The sequence below is a fragment of the Stegodyphus dumicola genome, chromosome 8 (genome assembly GCF_044657685.1).
Source record: "Stegodyphus dumicola isolate Sdum_Otavi_A_Nest chromosome 8, ASM4465768v1".
NCBI lineage: Eukaryota > Metazoa > Arthropoda > Arachnida > Araneae > Eresidae > Stegodyphus > Stegodyphus dumicola.
Window position 1 is genome coordinate 170,612,792 of NC_140775.1, and position 16,419 is coordinate 170,629,210.

The following is a 16,419-nucleotide window of genomic DNA, read 5'->3' on the forward strand; positions in this document are numbered from 1 at the left end:
AGTTTTACTGATAAAACAACATTAAAATCTAATGCAATATTACACACATAAAAAAAGCTGTTCTGAGTACATTTTTCTGTAAAGTATTTGTCCTTGAGTCATAAAATTTAATACAAATTTATGAGAACACTGTGAGTACTCATATAAAGCAACAAATTCACTCAATTTAGTTTTCATTTCTATACTATTAGAAACCTACATCTGCATTATTCATATTTTTTACACTGTATGTTACTAGAAAAATATATAAAAATATACCTGTATCATTGTATTGATTACAGAATGTCTGTAATCAATACAATAATTATAAATTTTGTTGACTTTACTGCAGGCCATTTTTCTTGTGGTCTCTATGGTCATATCTGACTGCACTGTTTTAATAACTTTGCATTATAACATAAAAATAAAATTAATAAAAATATAATTTTAGCATAATTTCTTTTTCAGATTTGTACTATAATATTTTCTGTAGAAATAGCAGTGTATCTTATTGCTTATGGTGAACGATACTTTTTTGACTGGTGGAATATTTTTGACTTTCTTATCATTGTGCAGTGTATTATTAGTATCATTTTGAAGAACAAAGCAGAGTATACCATCATTAGAACATTAAGAATGGTTTGTATTACTAAATTTATTTCATTAAGTTTGTTTTCATTTGTTTTACTTTCCTTTTTGATTTTCATCATTGTGTGTTTTCCCATTTATAATATTCTCAAACCAAATTTACTACAAGCATGCAAGCATTTATATGTTTGATGGGATTTTCTGAAAACTTCACTGCATTATGATTTCTAATAAACTACCTGGAATATATAGTTAGAATATGACTTCATTATATAATAATTAAAGAAAATGTTTAGCAGGACATAGACTATAAACCTGTGTAGAGAATTTTTTCTCTCTTTCTTTTGCTTTTTTTTTTTTTTTTTTTTTTTTTTTTTTTTTTTTTTTTGATTGGGGGGGGGGATAAAAATAAGCAAGAAACTGAAATTTTGTAGAAATTAATTTCAGAGCTGAAAATCGGAAAATTTTAGTACTATAAAGTCTAATTTTTATATGGTTCCCATAGAGCAAAATTCAAAATTAGCAAATTATTTACTGTGCTTTAATTAATTGCTGTGCATAAAAATTCGATAACCTTACATGAGGTATTCAAGAATGAATTTACTCAATTAGTATTTTCATTTCTGTTACCCATTCAAGTTTTATATTATTAAATTAAATTTAAAGAACTGCAAACCGAAATTTTCGCATTTTGATACTAATTCCATCTTGAGTGAATCAACACTGGTTATTATTTTTGTGATAGGTCTTATGAACTATTAAATTACTATTTTTGCAAATTTTAATTTTAGATTAAAGAATTTTTTGCATTTGATTTCAAGCATTATGAAAATTTTACTCATTGGGCTTCATTTTAGGAAGACCATATTAAAAATTTTATTTTAAAGAACCCTTTCCTTCAAAGAATCAAAAATATTTTCATAAAATTTTCTGCCCTTTTTTGATAAATTTTATAAATACAGGTCTGAGATTATCATTCAGGGAAGGAAAGAATACTTGTAGCTACTTTTTCAATCACCTGTATAATAACTATAAGTAGTATAAAGAGTGTTAAGGAGAAGTAATTAGATTTAAAATTAGCTATTTTTTAAATATATTTACTGTGAGATCGAATGAAAGCAGAATCTTAAGAATCTGATTGTAGTTTTCTTTTTTCTTTATCTTCCTTTGGCAAGAGGCATAACAGGGACTTTCAGTTCTTTATCTACTTAACATTAAAATTACACTATATAGTGAAAATTATTTTAATTTATCACTGCTTAGTTCATCTCTTATGATTTCAATCATTTTTTTGATTTGAGTGCGTGAATTTTTCTCGTAAAAAAAGGAGCTATCTTGGCTACTGACCCAGGCAGTCAGTGCTGCTTTAAGCTTATCAGCAGCAAGAAATCATTGCCTCCACAATCATTTTTTTCAAGTTTCAAAATAAAAAATAGCAAATGAAGGCTGTATCTGGATTGTAGAAAGGATGATTAAGCTGTTGAAAATTGCATTTTCTAATAGCAGCTTGTGCCACACAAGATTCATGCTGAGGTGTATAGTCACAAAGGAGAGCACACTAAATGAAAATTTATTTGCCAAGGTGTTTCTTTGTGATGGTATTCCAGAGAGATGTTATACTGCTGGTAGAATTTTCCAGTAATGTAGATTTACTTGGCTTTAATTCAGAAAGTGCAAGCCATCATCCATGTACCAGAAAATTGTTGTGCATGAAACTTCTTTGTAGTTGGGAACACTTTATGTTTCCATTGCGTTGATTGTTGTTTGGTGAATGGATTATAATCATGAACCCAATACTGGTCTCACTGCTGATTGTAGCTAAACAGCTATTGATCTTTTGTCAGCATTTACAGTACCCATTAAGAACTCACTTTTATATCATCAAATGATCAGAGATGATTGAAGAAACTGTGCCAACTGAAACGCCTAATTTGTGTGCAATAACATGCATTTTCACATTGTGACCTTATAATGATAGACTTATTTTTTGTACATTTCCATTGAAAAAATCTCCAGTTGACCTGGTCAAAGATTATCTTCAACAATCTCCCTACTTCATTTAAAATGCTTAATCCAGAATTTTGTTTCATGATGCAAAGATCTATTCTATGGTTATCAGTATAGCAGTCATTCGGTCTTATTGGCTTCTTTCCTTCCTTTGCGAAAATTTGAATTACTGAATATATTTTTCAATATTCCATTTCTGTTTTAAAGATGTGCTTGTTATAACTTCACAACCATGTGTTACAAAAGTTTTAATTAGCTGATCAAAAAATATGATGATCTGCATCTTTAGACATGCAAAAGCTAGTGGACCCAAGAACAGAAAGGACATACAAAAATTCATACTCAGGTAGAATTACTGAATGCCTTCCATATGTGTGTGTGCATGAATGTATCGTAATTCTTAATCAGTTCTTTTTAAAGGCTGTTTTCTTTGCTTAATGCTACTCTCACAGGGATTAATTTATATGATAACTTTGTACTTCATTTAAAATTATAACTTAAATATTTTCAGCTAATTTTTATTATTCGTTTATTTTCAGTTAAAGTTAGTGAAGCTTCAGAAGTTTGTGTCACTGATTGCACTTCAGAGAGTGGTAGCAGTTGTTTTAGACTCAATAGAAAATATTGCTCGTCTTATTATTGTGATGTTTTTCTTGATCTTTTTATTTGCAGTAATTGGAAATCGTGTATTGGGCCATTATTATCATGATCATAATCCTGCAGAGTTACCCAGGTAATCTGCTTTTCTAAAAATCTCACTTTAGGTTGTAAGCCACGGATTGCCAACATTTTTCATGTCCTGCTCCTCTAAAAAAATTTTAATATATTCTTGCGTCCTAAAAAATGGAAACAAAGTTGTGTAATCAATTTTTTATTAAAAAACAAAAATGAAATGTGGAGCTAAGGAAATATTACAAAAACCAAGATTTGTATACATATTTTCAAAAATAATTAATAACTTTTTGTTCCTGTTTATTGAATAAGAGTTTTTCAAATCATAGCACTTTGTTGTTAATAGTAATTCCTCTATCTGCCTGCACATCTTTTGTTTTGATTAACAAAAGTGCACTAAATCCAGGTTCACATAAGTATGTTGTCGCAAATGAGATGAACACAGTTAGTGACTTTTTATTAATTTTTGAAAACATATTCATTGCCGAACATTAGTAGTGTTCCAAAGTATTGCTTTCAAAGTGCATTTCAAAAACACTTGTTGCATGCAGTTCTAAAAGATATTCCATCAGTTCTTCATCACCTGTCATATCATTTGATTGATCAGATTGAAACAGTATGAGTTTATGATCCATGTTTCCGAAGATTTCAGTTCTCCTTTAAAACATTCAAATGATGTTAATATGTACAAATGATTCACAGTTTCTTCACACACATTTGAAATCAGAGACTTATTGTTATTAATCATTTTTTGAAGTATCCAAAATTAAAATGATTCCCTCATCTAACTCATCAATACCATGTTGAAATATATTTTGCATTTCATCAATGTTGTTCATGTAATTTTAAAACAATTATTTAATTTATTTTAAACCAAATCTCGCACCTCCTAATATACTCCCTTGCACTCCTGGTTGAGAACTCCTAATGTAAGGAATATCCCTAATATACAGTGGAAAAATAAATATAAAACTTTCTTTTTGTTTATTTCTCTTTTATGTACCACATATAGAAAAGTGCTTTCTATGTGTCATCCCCCCCGGGGGTTTGACATAGAGAACTCTGTGAAGCTACTGGCTAGGATCTGTACCTAGGCAGTACCTGAAAGTTGGTATATGTGTTATATGGACCATAGGGAAACGATTTCTGCAATAAAAAATAGTTCACATTTTGACCACCAGGGGGAATTGTGTTGCCTAAAGAAGTTTAAAAAAAAAAAAAAAAAATGTCAGAATCATTATAGTTTATTAAATTACAGAATGTGCTCAATGTGTGCTCCATCGACATCAATTACACATTGAAAGTGCATTATAGCGTGTTCAATGGTAGCACGAAGTAACTTCCGAGGGATTTCGGTAAGATGGTGTGTAATGCTGGCTTTCAACTCAGACAAAGTCCTAATTCCTATGCCATAAACACGGTCTTTTAGGAATCCCCACAATCAGAAATCATAGGGATTTAAGTCAGATGAACAAGGAGGCAAGGCATCCAGAAAACTATAGATATTACACGATTCTTGCCAAAGTTAGCACGAAGCAGTTCATTGACTTGGCATCCAGTGTGGGAAGTTGCTCTATCTTGCATAAAGACAGTGGTCTGCAAACATTGCCATTCCTGTAAAGCAGGAATTATTTGCTGCCGAAGGAGTTCACTGTACTGTGTACTCATAATAGAGCATGTTTTAGGACTTTGAGGTGGGAGAGTTTCAAAGAAAAACGATCCGAGGATAAAACTGTTGGTGCAGGACATTAGGAGGAGAAGCACCCCATATGGGGCAATTTTGATTATTCACAGCTCTGTGTAAAGAAATGTATGCCTTATCTGACCATAGAATTTTCCAAAGCCAAGTGTCATCAGCATCCATTCTCGCCAAAAATCGGCAAGCAAATTCGGAGCATGCTTGGTGGTCTTGAAGTTGCAGCATTTGCACCAAGTGGATCTTATATGGATACCATTTTAAAATGGATTGCAGAATTTTTCATACTGTCAACCAAGGAATCACTAACTCACATGACACCGATCGAGCACTTGCTGAAGAATAGCAGGAATTGGAGGTTCTTTCAACCACAGCAGTCGCGACTTCTTTGACAGTATCATTCGCAACCAGTTTCCACCCTCTTCCTGATGCCACACCCAAGTCTCTTCAAATTTCATAATCATCTTCAACATGGGCCTATTTTTGCAGTCTCTTTAAACGATGGTATTCACGTAATGCAGCTAAACTGTTGCTGCCGTTCTGATCAAACAGTTTTACTAGTAAAAGCTTGATCTTTCTTCTGGAGCGTGATTAATGATGACAAAGGCACGCAGAATGATTTTCTGCCTCTGACTGCAAGTTTCTCATAGGTTTGACTAATTTGCATAAAGATTTTTTGAAAATTTCCATCTGGTGGTCAAAATTGGAACTATTTTTTTATTGCAGAAATATTTTCTCCGTAGTCCATATAACATATATACCAAGTTTCATAAAAATTGGATTGGCAGAACAGGATCTACAGGGGTCTAAATAGGGTCACTTTAATTATAACCACCCTGTATATATATATGTCAAAATTCTGTTGCAATCTTTAAAAAGGTATGTATTAAGACTTTTCAGAAACTCTAATATAGAAATACATTGCACTGATTAAAAAAAAAATTAAGGAATAGTAATGTTTTCATTTATGAATTCTTCTAACTTATGGAAAATAAATTTTGAAAATTACTTTCTCTGATATAGTGCAATTTCACTTAATATTAAAAAGATGAAATTTTGCGAATCATTTGTTAAGAATAGTTAATCCTATGTGTAAAAGTTTTATGTGAAAATGTAGCATTTTACTTAGCAATAGAATTGATTTATGAAATTTGGTACCTGTCCGTGTATGAAACTCTTGATGTGTGGAAAATGGGACTTGAATTCTGTTTATAGATTAACTAAACTAGAATATATCAAAAATAAAACTTTAGAGTCTTTAATATAATAAGTTTATTAAACTCCTTATTTTTGGATGTTAGTATGTTTTTCTTCTTTTGCTTTCTTTATAATGATTTAAATAATATACTTATGTACGTTTCATTTGTTAATGTTTTTAGGTGGTCATTTGCTACCTTTGGGGGCTCTTTGTTCACAGTGTTTAGGATATTTTCTGGTGAATGGATTGAACCTCTATGGAATTGCATGAGATTATCTAATACATCTATTTTATGCCCTTTTATTATTATTAGCTATTATCTTATTGGACATTTGATCATTCTTGGTCTCTTTGTAGCATTACTTCTCAGTTCCTTCAATATGTCTGAATTCGAATTCTCTGCTTCCAAGGTAAGGAATTCGTATGGGAAAAAGAATTGTTTATCAAATATATTTATTTATATTTCTAACTATTGCAGTAGTTTTAAGAAAGTTAAATTAAGTTGATTAATGAATATTTAGTGTTTAATTTTGGTGATAACCATTGATTCCTTTTTTTCCCAGCAAGTTTTTTTTTTATTTCAAATTTTATTAAATTAAAAGAAAAAGAAAAGTGTTTAAAAACTGCAGATTGAAGCCAAATAATTCAAACAAGCATTTATCATTAACTCAAAAGTTTCAAAAAATTTTAAATGTAAGAATTTAAAATTCTGCATTGAAACATTTAATAAAGCCCAGATAGTTGTAATAGGCTTATTAAGTTAAGAATTAATCTTAGTAGTTTTAAGAATTGATTTCCTGAAATTCAAGATATAGGACATAAATTCATGTATTTAAGGCAAGCTTTTTGAAATTGCAGTGGCAAATAGTACCAGAACAAGTCTATGATTTTTTTTCTATCATAAGTTAACAAGTAAAAACCAAGTAAAATTATTCATGATTCTCACATATTAAACTTGCAACAACTATTTCCCATTGATAAGTGACAAAAAACTTTATTTTGGCTGGATGAGATTGTGCAATGAAATAAAAAAAGTATGACACATATGTTTTACCTCTTTTCTTTTCTTTTTTAACTCGTTATTTATTTGAGTTTCAATCTTCTTGGCAAGAAATTTCATTTCATTTTCTGTTTTTCACTCTGAACATTCTTATTAATTTCAGTCCATTCATTCTTTTAATTAAATCATTGATAGGTTGTCTTCAAAATTCTGCATTTTTAATCAAAAATCTTTAAAAATTAAATTTTATTTTTAAATTTAATTACCTGATTTTTTAAAGCAGAAAAATTATAGTTGGAAAATGCTATATTTGTTTTTGTTATTCTAATTTTTTTAACCAGTGGTTAGCGACAGTGATTTTAACTAGTAAGCAGCAAATTATACAATCATTTATTAAAAATAATACTAATTATTTTTTACATATATTAATAACTCGTAGTTTTGCAATTTAAAAACATCTGATAGAAATAATAATTTTTGTAATTAAATGCAGTAAAATAGTTATTTGGACTCAATCAAAAATCCAGATCACATGTTCTTTCTGAGAAAAATTGTTGTTTATTTATTCTTAGTTTTTAATTTAATAATAATATGTATGTGTATACAAGTATGTGTTATATATTATTTAATATTTTTTGACTAAAAATATTTGTTGTTAATTTTTTGTACAGTAGGGAAAAAAATTTTTAGTTTTAAGTAATATGCAAACAAAAATTAATTTTATTGCTTTATTTGGGTTGAGTGAAAAATGGGTTATGTGATTATGCAAATAAAAAATTGTTTTATAATTTAATTTTGTAAAAAAATATGTTTTGCATTTTTTTTTATAGAAATCAAATTAATTTTTTAAACTGAATAACTTTGTTAAACTAAAATACAATAAATAATTGATAGGAGGCAGAGATACTATCACTCTACCAAGAGGCTAAGTGGTATTGTCTTGCATCTCTACATATGAAGAGCACAAATTATATTGTGGGTTACTTCAATTAACCTTGGAAAGTGTTCTAGCTCTTGAGGCTCAGAAAATTATTCTCTGTTACATAGTTTCAGATACTCAAAATACTTTACAACAAAACATATTCTTTATTGCTGGAGATGCTATGATGTTGCAGATATATGTTTCCACCTTGTCTTTTGAGTGCTGGCTGAACGTGTTGCATTGTTGTTGGCATATCATAATTGTATGGATGATCTGACCCATTTAAGAAGCTTGTGAGAATATGAGGATGAAGTGCCAATTGGATTACTGCTTCTTACTCCTCGCAAATATGCAGTAGTATTAGACTTACTTGGACACGACCCCAGATTGAAGCAGCATATGTGACCATCCTTTCAATGACAACTGAATCTTTTGAATGTAAGCCTAATCCCCAATCACTTCTCTGGAAATGCTGGAACTTCTGCATAGTGTGACTAGTACATTGCTTAAGTTCTTTAATGTGGGGAATCCAGGTCAGTCTTTGATCCCTATATAAGGCTCCATGTATTTTAGTTCTTTCATGGTTTTGACTTGCTATCCTTGATGGTGACTCCAATTAGTGCTGCTCTTGATTACCTCTTTTGCCTTTTGAGAGAGTCAATTTTAAGGAACAGCGAAGATCTTAGAATTGCTAAGAGGTTTGAGTTCCATATATCTTCAGATTTTCCTCAGGACTATGAAGGTAATATCATCTTTGTAAGCTATTACTTTTGTGTGTTCAGGCCAAGTAGTAATTAATATGTTATTGAAGGTGAGATTCCACAAAACTGGACAGCAGATGATCCTTGTGGGCATCCTTGTGTCTGTTTGCAATGTATAATGCCACTGTTATGCATGATAGTCTGCTTACGATTTGAGAGGCAACTGGTTATGGCTTGATATATGTTTGCTGAACATCTTGCTTGTTTCAGTGCACATTAAATAGCTGCTCTATATAAGATACTGAAAGCATTCTTAAGGTCAAGGCTAAGAATGGCTGTGTGGTAGCCTTTATGTCTATTCTTTAGAATGTAGTTTTTCATGAGTGCATGTGTGGTAGATTTCCGTTCTCTAAAACTGTATTGGTGCTTGCTTGATTGTGTTGGCTTTGTGTCAGTGATGCTTCAATTGGTTGGAAAGATATTTTCATATACTTTCCCTAGCGCTGAAGGGAGACATATTGGTAAGCAGTAATCGGGGCTACTAAGGGTCTTTGTTGCATTTTAGGAAGCCTGATTTTGAAATCAATGAGAAAAAAATTGGTATTCAGAAGCTTGTTGAAGAAAATGTAGAAGAATATTAGAAAACTTTTATATATAATTTTGACTATTTGTAATTTATACCATCTGGACCCAAGGGCTTTCTTTATAGGAAGGTCCTTTAGAGATCTGCTGTATTTCTTTTGTGAATTCTGTATCATCTGCAGTGCTGACTAAGTGACTGACTCTGTTTGCTTGGATGCTGTTGTGTCTTCTGAGGGATTTACTGCTGGGAAGACTGACTGCCTTCAGGATATTGTTGAGTGCATCTATCATGTCATTTGTTGTATTATTTGCCCACACAAATTCTTGAAGGTGAAATTGCATAGCATTTTAGACCTTGCTTGCAGTAATGTTGCGCAAAATGCTATTCATATCTCTGATTTTAGTGCTGAAGGTCTCCAAAGCTTAATATTTTTGAATGGGTGATCATTCTTTTATAGATTCTTGCCTTTCTAAATGATTCTAAACTAGTCGTTAGAATATTCAGTTATCTGTCCATTTTCAACATCTAGAATAGTGCTCTGCATTTGTTTTGCTGTGGAAGGAGATCCTTAGTCCATCAGTTAAGAGTATATTGTTTCTTTGCTTGTTTGTTAACAATATAAACAAAATGCAGGTTCATGATTTGCATTAGAGTGAGTGTATTAACTCATAAATGAAAGATGACCTGATTATTCAGTATTTTTTTTTTAATATCTGAGAGGTTGTAATCCAAGTTAGTGCAGATGTTTGGTGTTCTATTATATTATGCAGGTTGATAGAAAATGAAGTGTTATCTGACATATATTTATATTACATGTCAACACTGATTCACATAATTCTTCCAACACATATTGAAGCATGGATCTTGTTCTCAACTGTTGTTTTCAATCTAGTAATTCTAAAAATTTTCATCCGTTCTCCGAGAGCAATATTTTATCCATGCATCATGCAAAAGTGATCTGAATCTGTCATGATTTTCATCACATCCCATATGAAAAGGGGGAAAAACTTAAGAGATGGAGGGGTTAAGAGCTCATGGAATTCTGCCAAATCATAAGTGATTGAGTTTATTCTTCTTCTGAAAACATCATGATACAAAAATGCCATATAAGTTTGTGCTGTTTTATGTACCTAAAAGCAAATCTGGTAAATCTGTCCTGCTAATTGGTCTATGAAAGGATTTAAAAAAAAAAAAGTATTGTCAGATTAGCATTCGTGAATTTAAAATTTATATGAAGAAATTGCATTCAAGTATGCAATTTCTTCATATAAATTTTAAATGCAGTCATATATAATAAATGCAGTCATATATGTATAAATGCAGTCCTATAATGCAGTCATTGTATTCAAGTATATATTAATTTTTTATCACTCTGTATTTTAATTAAAATATGGGATTTTTACAAATATTTCTAGATTTGTGAAACGGGACAAATTTATGGTCAAGAGGCTTCAAAACTATTTATTTTTAAAACCTTGTATTTTCTAACGATAATTTAATATCTTAACATTTTATTATTTATATAATAAGATATACATGCATATTAAGTTTTTTTTACTTCAAAAGGCAAACATTTTTGGTAAAATTATATTTTTCTTTATTATAGCAAAAGGAATTAATGAAGAATATGTTTCAGAAATGCTACAAATTTTTTAGCATATGTTGTGAGAAAAAGGTAAGCATTTTCTTCTTTTATTATTACTATTAACATTCTTTTAATATTAAAATTGTGAGGTCATCAAAGGGAAAATGCTGAGCTACCAGGCATCAATTATACACTTAGTTTTAAAATTTCCTTTTGATAGATTAATTCTTAATAAAATGTATTCTTAGTATTTTGCAAATACATTTAAATGTATTTTTAATGTTAAAATATGTTTTAAATTTTATTCTAACAATAAATATTAGCATAAATAAAGCAATATAGTGTGTTATTTATAGTAAATTGTATATCTCCCACTGGCCATTAAAACTGCTATATTTTAAGAGAAAGCTATTAACAGAATCATATTTATCTTGCATACACATTACAAAGAAAGGATGAATGAATAAAATTTCAGATGATTTTGAGATATTGAACATGCAGAAATCAGTATACTGAGCATATGCCTCTAACAAGAGTAGCATCTGTTATGTGGCTGGACATGATGTTGGGCAGACTTTCAGTGGTAGTTATTCACACAGCTTCATTTCTGTGCCAAAATTCAAATTTCATACTAATTGATGATAGGTTTTTGTCTTGCCAGCCTCTCTGCAAGTATTAGCCAGATGTTTTCAAGATTTATAAATGTTCTATGTGTCATCTAAGCTGTATTTCATTTCAAGCCATACGTTCTGAAGCATATCTGGAGTCGGCAATTACAAGTGCTTTAGAAATGAGTGTTTTTAGTTCTGGAATTGTTTTGGGCAAAGGAACCACGTATATAAGTCTTTCACATAACCCCGTAGAAAGAAATCACAGGGTGATCTAGGTGGCCAAGAGAAACATGAGCGGCATCTGCAATTCAACCAATCCAACCTGTTGGAAGATGTTGATTTAAAAATGTGTAAACCTCCATACTCCAATGTGGGAATGTTTCATCTTGCTGAAATATGTAATTTGTAGAATCCGTATCTAGCTATGGCATTAGCCATTGCTCAAGCCATGTTAAGGTAAATATTTGTTGTAACACTTTGCTTACTTTTTTTGCTTTGCACAAACATCCTTTTTGTTCAAACATTTTATGCCATCTGCGTATGTTGTTGGCATCTGGAGGTGCTTGACTGTACCTCTTCTCTGCACTGTGATGACAGAATGATACTTGTTAAATTCATTTATGATACGGCCACAACGAACTAGATTTCTGACCCTTGCATAGTCTGAATTTTTTTTCTACATTCTGTATAATTCTTTTCATTTATATAGTTATAGCCATTTGTAATCGCTACATTACTTTTTAATCATCCTGTATATATATTATTATTTACAATATATATATACCCCCATTATTTCTTGAAGTATATTGTAGTAAGTAAGTATTAAGTGCCACCCATACGGTATAGTGGTTAGGGGGCCAGACTGCGATATCGAAGGGCCTGGGTTCGAATCCCGGAGAAGGTATGGTTGTAACTGTCTGTCCCCTTCATAGGTGGCAATGGTGGCCCACTTATTAGGTGTCTCCATAATAAAGAAACCACCACATCTGGCCTTAGATTAATGGACTGTGTTACAAAATTGTAACTGTTCACAATTTGCCATTGGAAAAAAAAATATTTTAGTAAGTATTTATAGTTATCTGTAAGTCATTTTAAAGCAATTTCTGGGCAGATTAAGTTTCGCTTTTGTTTATGTTAGTACTTCAGCTATATTTACTTCCATGCAAGAAGGAGAATCAATAAATAATCTCAAAATTTTCTTGGTCTTAGTTAAAAAATGTATTTTCTTAATTAATCACATATTTTCCATGTTCCCCTTTTATTTAAAATTTTTATGCTCACCTTTTTACTTTTCTTTCTTAATTAGGCTTGTCTTGAATGTGCAACTATTGTTCTTGAGTGAATTTTTATTCATAATTAGATGTTTTATTGCCTGAGTTAGACATTAATCTGAAATATAAACCTGTGCTCTTTTATTTCATTGTTAATTTGTAATCATTTTGCACAATTAACTTCAGTCATATTAGAAGCTGCTTTCATCTCTTATTAAATATAGCTGATTTTATTTTTCCCTTTTCCTGCTCAAACCTCTTTCTAAGCCAGGTAATGCAGCATAAATGTTACTTTTGAAACATTTCTTTTTTTAGTTATTTAATGGTCTTCCTATGAACACATAAAGAAATAAATATAGTTAATGTTTACATTCTGGAATGTTTTTGTAGAAAAAAGAACTTCAGAAAATGATGGAAATCAATGATGCTGAAGCCAACACTTCACAAGCACCCTCTGGAACCTCAAATAGCAAGTGAGATTAAACATTATATTTTTTTAATTGTAAAATATTTTTAATAATAGGCATCTGGGATGTTCTGAGCTATTTAAAGTTCACTGAAGTATTATAATATAAGCTTATCTAAAATTACTTTAAAAGTGTGAATGTATATGAAAAAGATTAAAATGACAACATAAATATATTCAAGTAGTTTGGAAAAGGGCTTAATATATTTGGACACAATATAGGCAAGTACACATAAACCAAGTTCTAAAAAATTTTAAAGGGGGTGACTCTCTAATCACTATTATGACCGATACTCAAAATATAGGGACTTATATGTATTCACTGGTAACTGATTTAAAAAACAAAAAAAGATTACTTACTCATGAAAGGAAATTTCATCTAAAAGATGGTACATGTATTTTCATTTTAAAGGGGAAAATATCATTTTTAAGTAATGCATGAAGCTAAATTGTCCATTATTGTAAATATAATATTTTTATATTTGTTGCTCTTCAGAAACTGGATTTTTGAGGGGGGGAATGAACTGTGAATATGTGTTTGTAATCTGTAAACAATAGCTTGTCTCTGAAACACTCTAGTTAGAATGTCTCATTCTTGATTCTGTTTTGTGTATCTTTTCGATTCTTTTTCCAGAAGAAACCATTCATATCTGAAATAAAATGTATAAATTTGTTAAAAATTGGAGTTTTATTGAACTTCAAAATAGCTAAAAAATGTGGCCTTTGATAGAAAGAAATTTTATTTATTTATTTTTTATTTTTATTTATTTATTTATTTATTGTAAATATTAGATAGTAATGAAAATGAAGTACAGTAGACTCTCATACAATGCAGAGGTAATAGGAATAATTACTCCACATAATAGAAAATCACATTATACTGTACATACTTTATTAGACCAATCTCAGATGCTGTGACGTAGTTCTCATTCTAGTAATGAGGAGGAAAACTCAGTCCATACTTTTAATGGGTCTAAGCAACCTTTGAGTTTAGAAAATATAAATAAAGGGTTACAAATTGCCAAAGACGTTTTTTATAAAAATTGATTCTTCAATAGAGTGGTTTATGAAATTTAACAGAAAATTGAATAATTGTCTATCACCATATTTTCAATCTAAAAATGATGGAGAAAAAATAATGATAACAATCAACATGAAACTATGAACTGATCAAACAATGAAACTGTACAATCAACATCAACAAGACAATGTCATTGGAATTTATTTATCAATACTTCTGATAGTGAATAAATGTTAAATAGTGAATCACATATTTTTATTAAAAGTTGAATACTAAAATTATTTTACTCCTGTATCTTTAAATGTGTGTGGATGCCCATATAATGCACTTTTCCTTTTTTTTTTTTTTTTCTAATAATATAAACCCTCTACTTACTTTAAACTGTCAGCTTCACTGTTTATATAATATAAAATACATGTAAGTGAATAAATTTACTTTTCTAAACAAAAAAGTCAGAAACTATGTAGAAGTATTAAATTAATCTTATGCATCATATGAGACTGTTTATCGCACTGTATGAGTACTAGTCACTATTTTTTCATCGCATTATAAAAATTTAGACAGGCAGTGTGTCAGCCAAGTTCGGAACAGACGGAAAAGAAAACAGTGAGACACCAGCCATGTGTATCTGCCACAAACCATTTCAAGATACTTTTGACCCCCCCCCCCAATTACTCAAAAACTATTAGACCTACAGTCTTAATTTTATATGTCTAATAGAGCTCCTTTGAACACCTAGAATGCCATATTTCATTAATGTACCTCTTATAGTTATGGAATTGAATTTTGGTGTCAAGGTAGATCATTAGACATATGCAAAGAAAAAAAATCTAAAACTTCAAAAAACTACATTATTATTGAGATAAACCAAATAATAGTCGTATTGAGCATTTGGCAACATCACCAATAGATGCATTGCACTGATCGCCGGTTTCCGCCCCTCTCAGATGCTAATCAAATTTGCTGAAAGTGAAGAATAAAAACTTGTCTGTAATTGATGAAATGATAGTGCAAAAGTAGAGTGCAGGACTGGCTCTTTTTTCATTTTGGTAGTAGGTCTGGGATAAACTAACTACTGCTGTTCCATACATGTGAATAAAGCAATAGAAAGTAAAAAAAGGAAATGTAGATGTATACTATAAATGAGATTTTATCATTTATATTGTTTAATAATTAAAAATAGCTGTTTAAACTTATTGTTTACATTTTTACACCCCTTTAAAAGTCTATAACTTCAAAAAAATACATAATTATTGAGGTTAAACCAAATAATACTGATGGGTAATGTCAACAATTTGATAATTATTGTTTACAGTGAGTCACAAATAACGCACTCTGACATTTCCCACAATTAATGCACTCTAACATTTCCACTGTTATGGAAAATATAAAAATTGCTAATAAAAAGAAACCAGTGCATCATAAAAGCAACATTTCCATTGTTATGGAAAATATAGAAATTGCTGACGATAAGCAACCAATGTGCCGTAGCTGCAACATTTTCACCATTGTAGAAAATACAGAAATTGTTAATTAAAAGAAACCAGTGCAGCATGAACACAACATTTCCACCATTATGGAAAAATATAAAAATTGCTAATAAAAAGAAGTATGTGCAGTGTAAATGCAAGGTAAAAAAATTGAAGGTCATGTATTTGTTTAGATGCTTTTTCATTTAATAAAAAGTTTGTAAAGTTTTTAATTTCATTTTCATAAAAAGAAACCAGTGCAGCATAAACACAAGGAAAAAAATTGAAGGTCACCTATTTGTTTTGACGTTTTTTCATTTAAGTGTGTAAATAAGAACATAATCTTTAATTTAGCTTTTCAAAAATTAATGATATCATAACAATAACATAAATGTGAAAAAGAAGCCAACTACAGGAGAAACAACATTCTTCTCTGTAATCAGTGTCACTGGCAAAAGAGTTGAGATCTAATGGATGACAAATTCCATAGCAGTTCCTTTAATCATAGCTGTAGGAATTAATAACATTCTTCAACTCATTCAAAAAGCAATTTATTACTTTCTTTGATATCAGATTTCTAACTTGGCAAGTTAATTTCTAATTGGAGAAGTCAAATTTTTTTAACATAATTGGCAATTAAAACTTGCCAA

At 30.3% G+C, this 16,419-nt stretch overlaps 1 protein-coding gene across 1 annotated transcript in view; it reads left to right on the plus strand.

Moving 5' to 3' along the window:
• LOC118182274 (sodium channel protein 1 brain-like) overlaps positions 1-16,419 on the plus strand; it is a 102,524-nt gene that overhangs the window by 39,688 nt on the left and 46,417 nt on the right. The window contains exons 8-12 of the mRNA XM_035351596.2: positions 448-618; positions 3,114-3,307; positions 6,322-6,550; positions 10,953-11,021; positions 13,204-13,286. Coding sequence (XP_035207487.2) covers positions 448-618; positions 3,114-3,307; positions 6,322-6,550; positions 10,953-11,021; positions 13,204-13,286 — 746 coding nt within the window. The remainder of the gene's footprint in view (positions 1-447; positions 619-3,113; positions 3,308-6,321; positions 6,551-10,952; positions 11,022-13,203; positions 13,287-16,419) is intronic.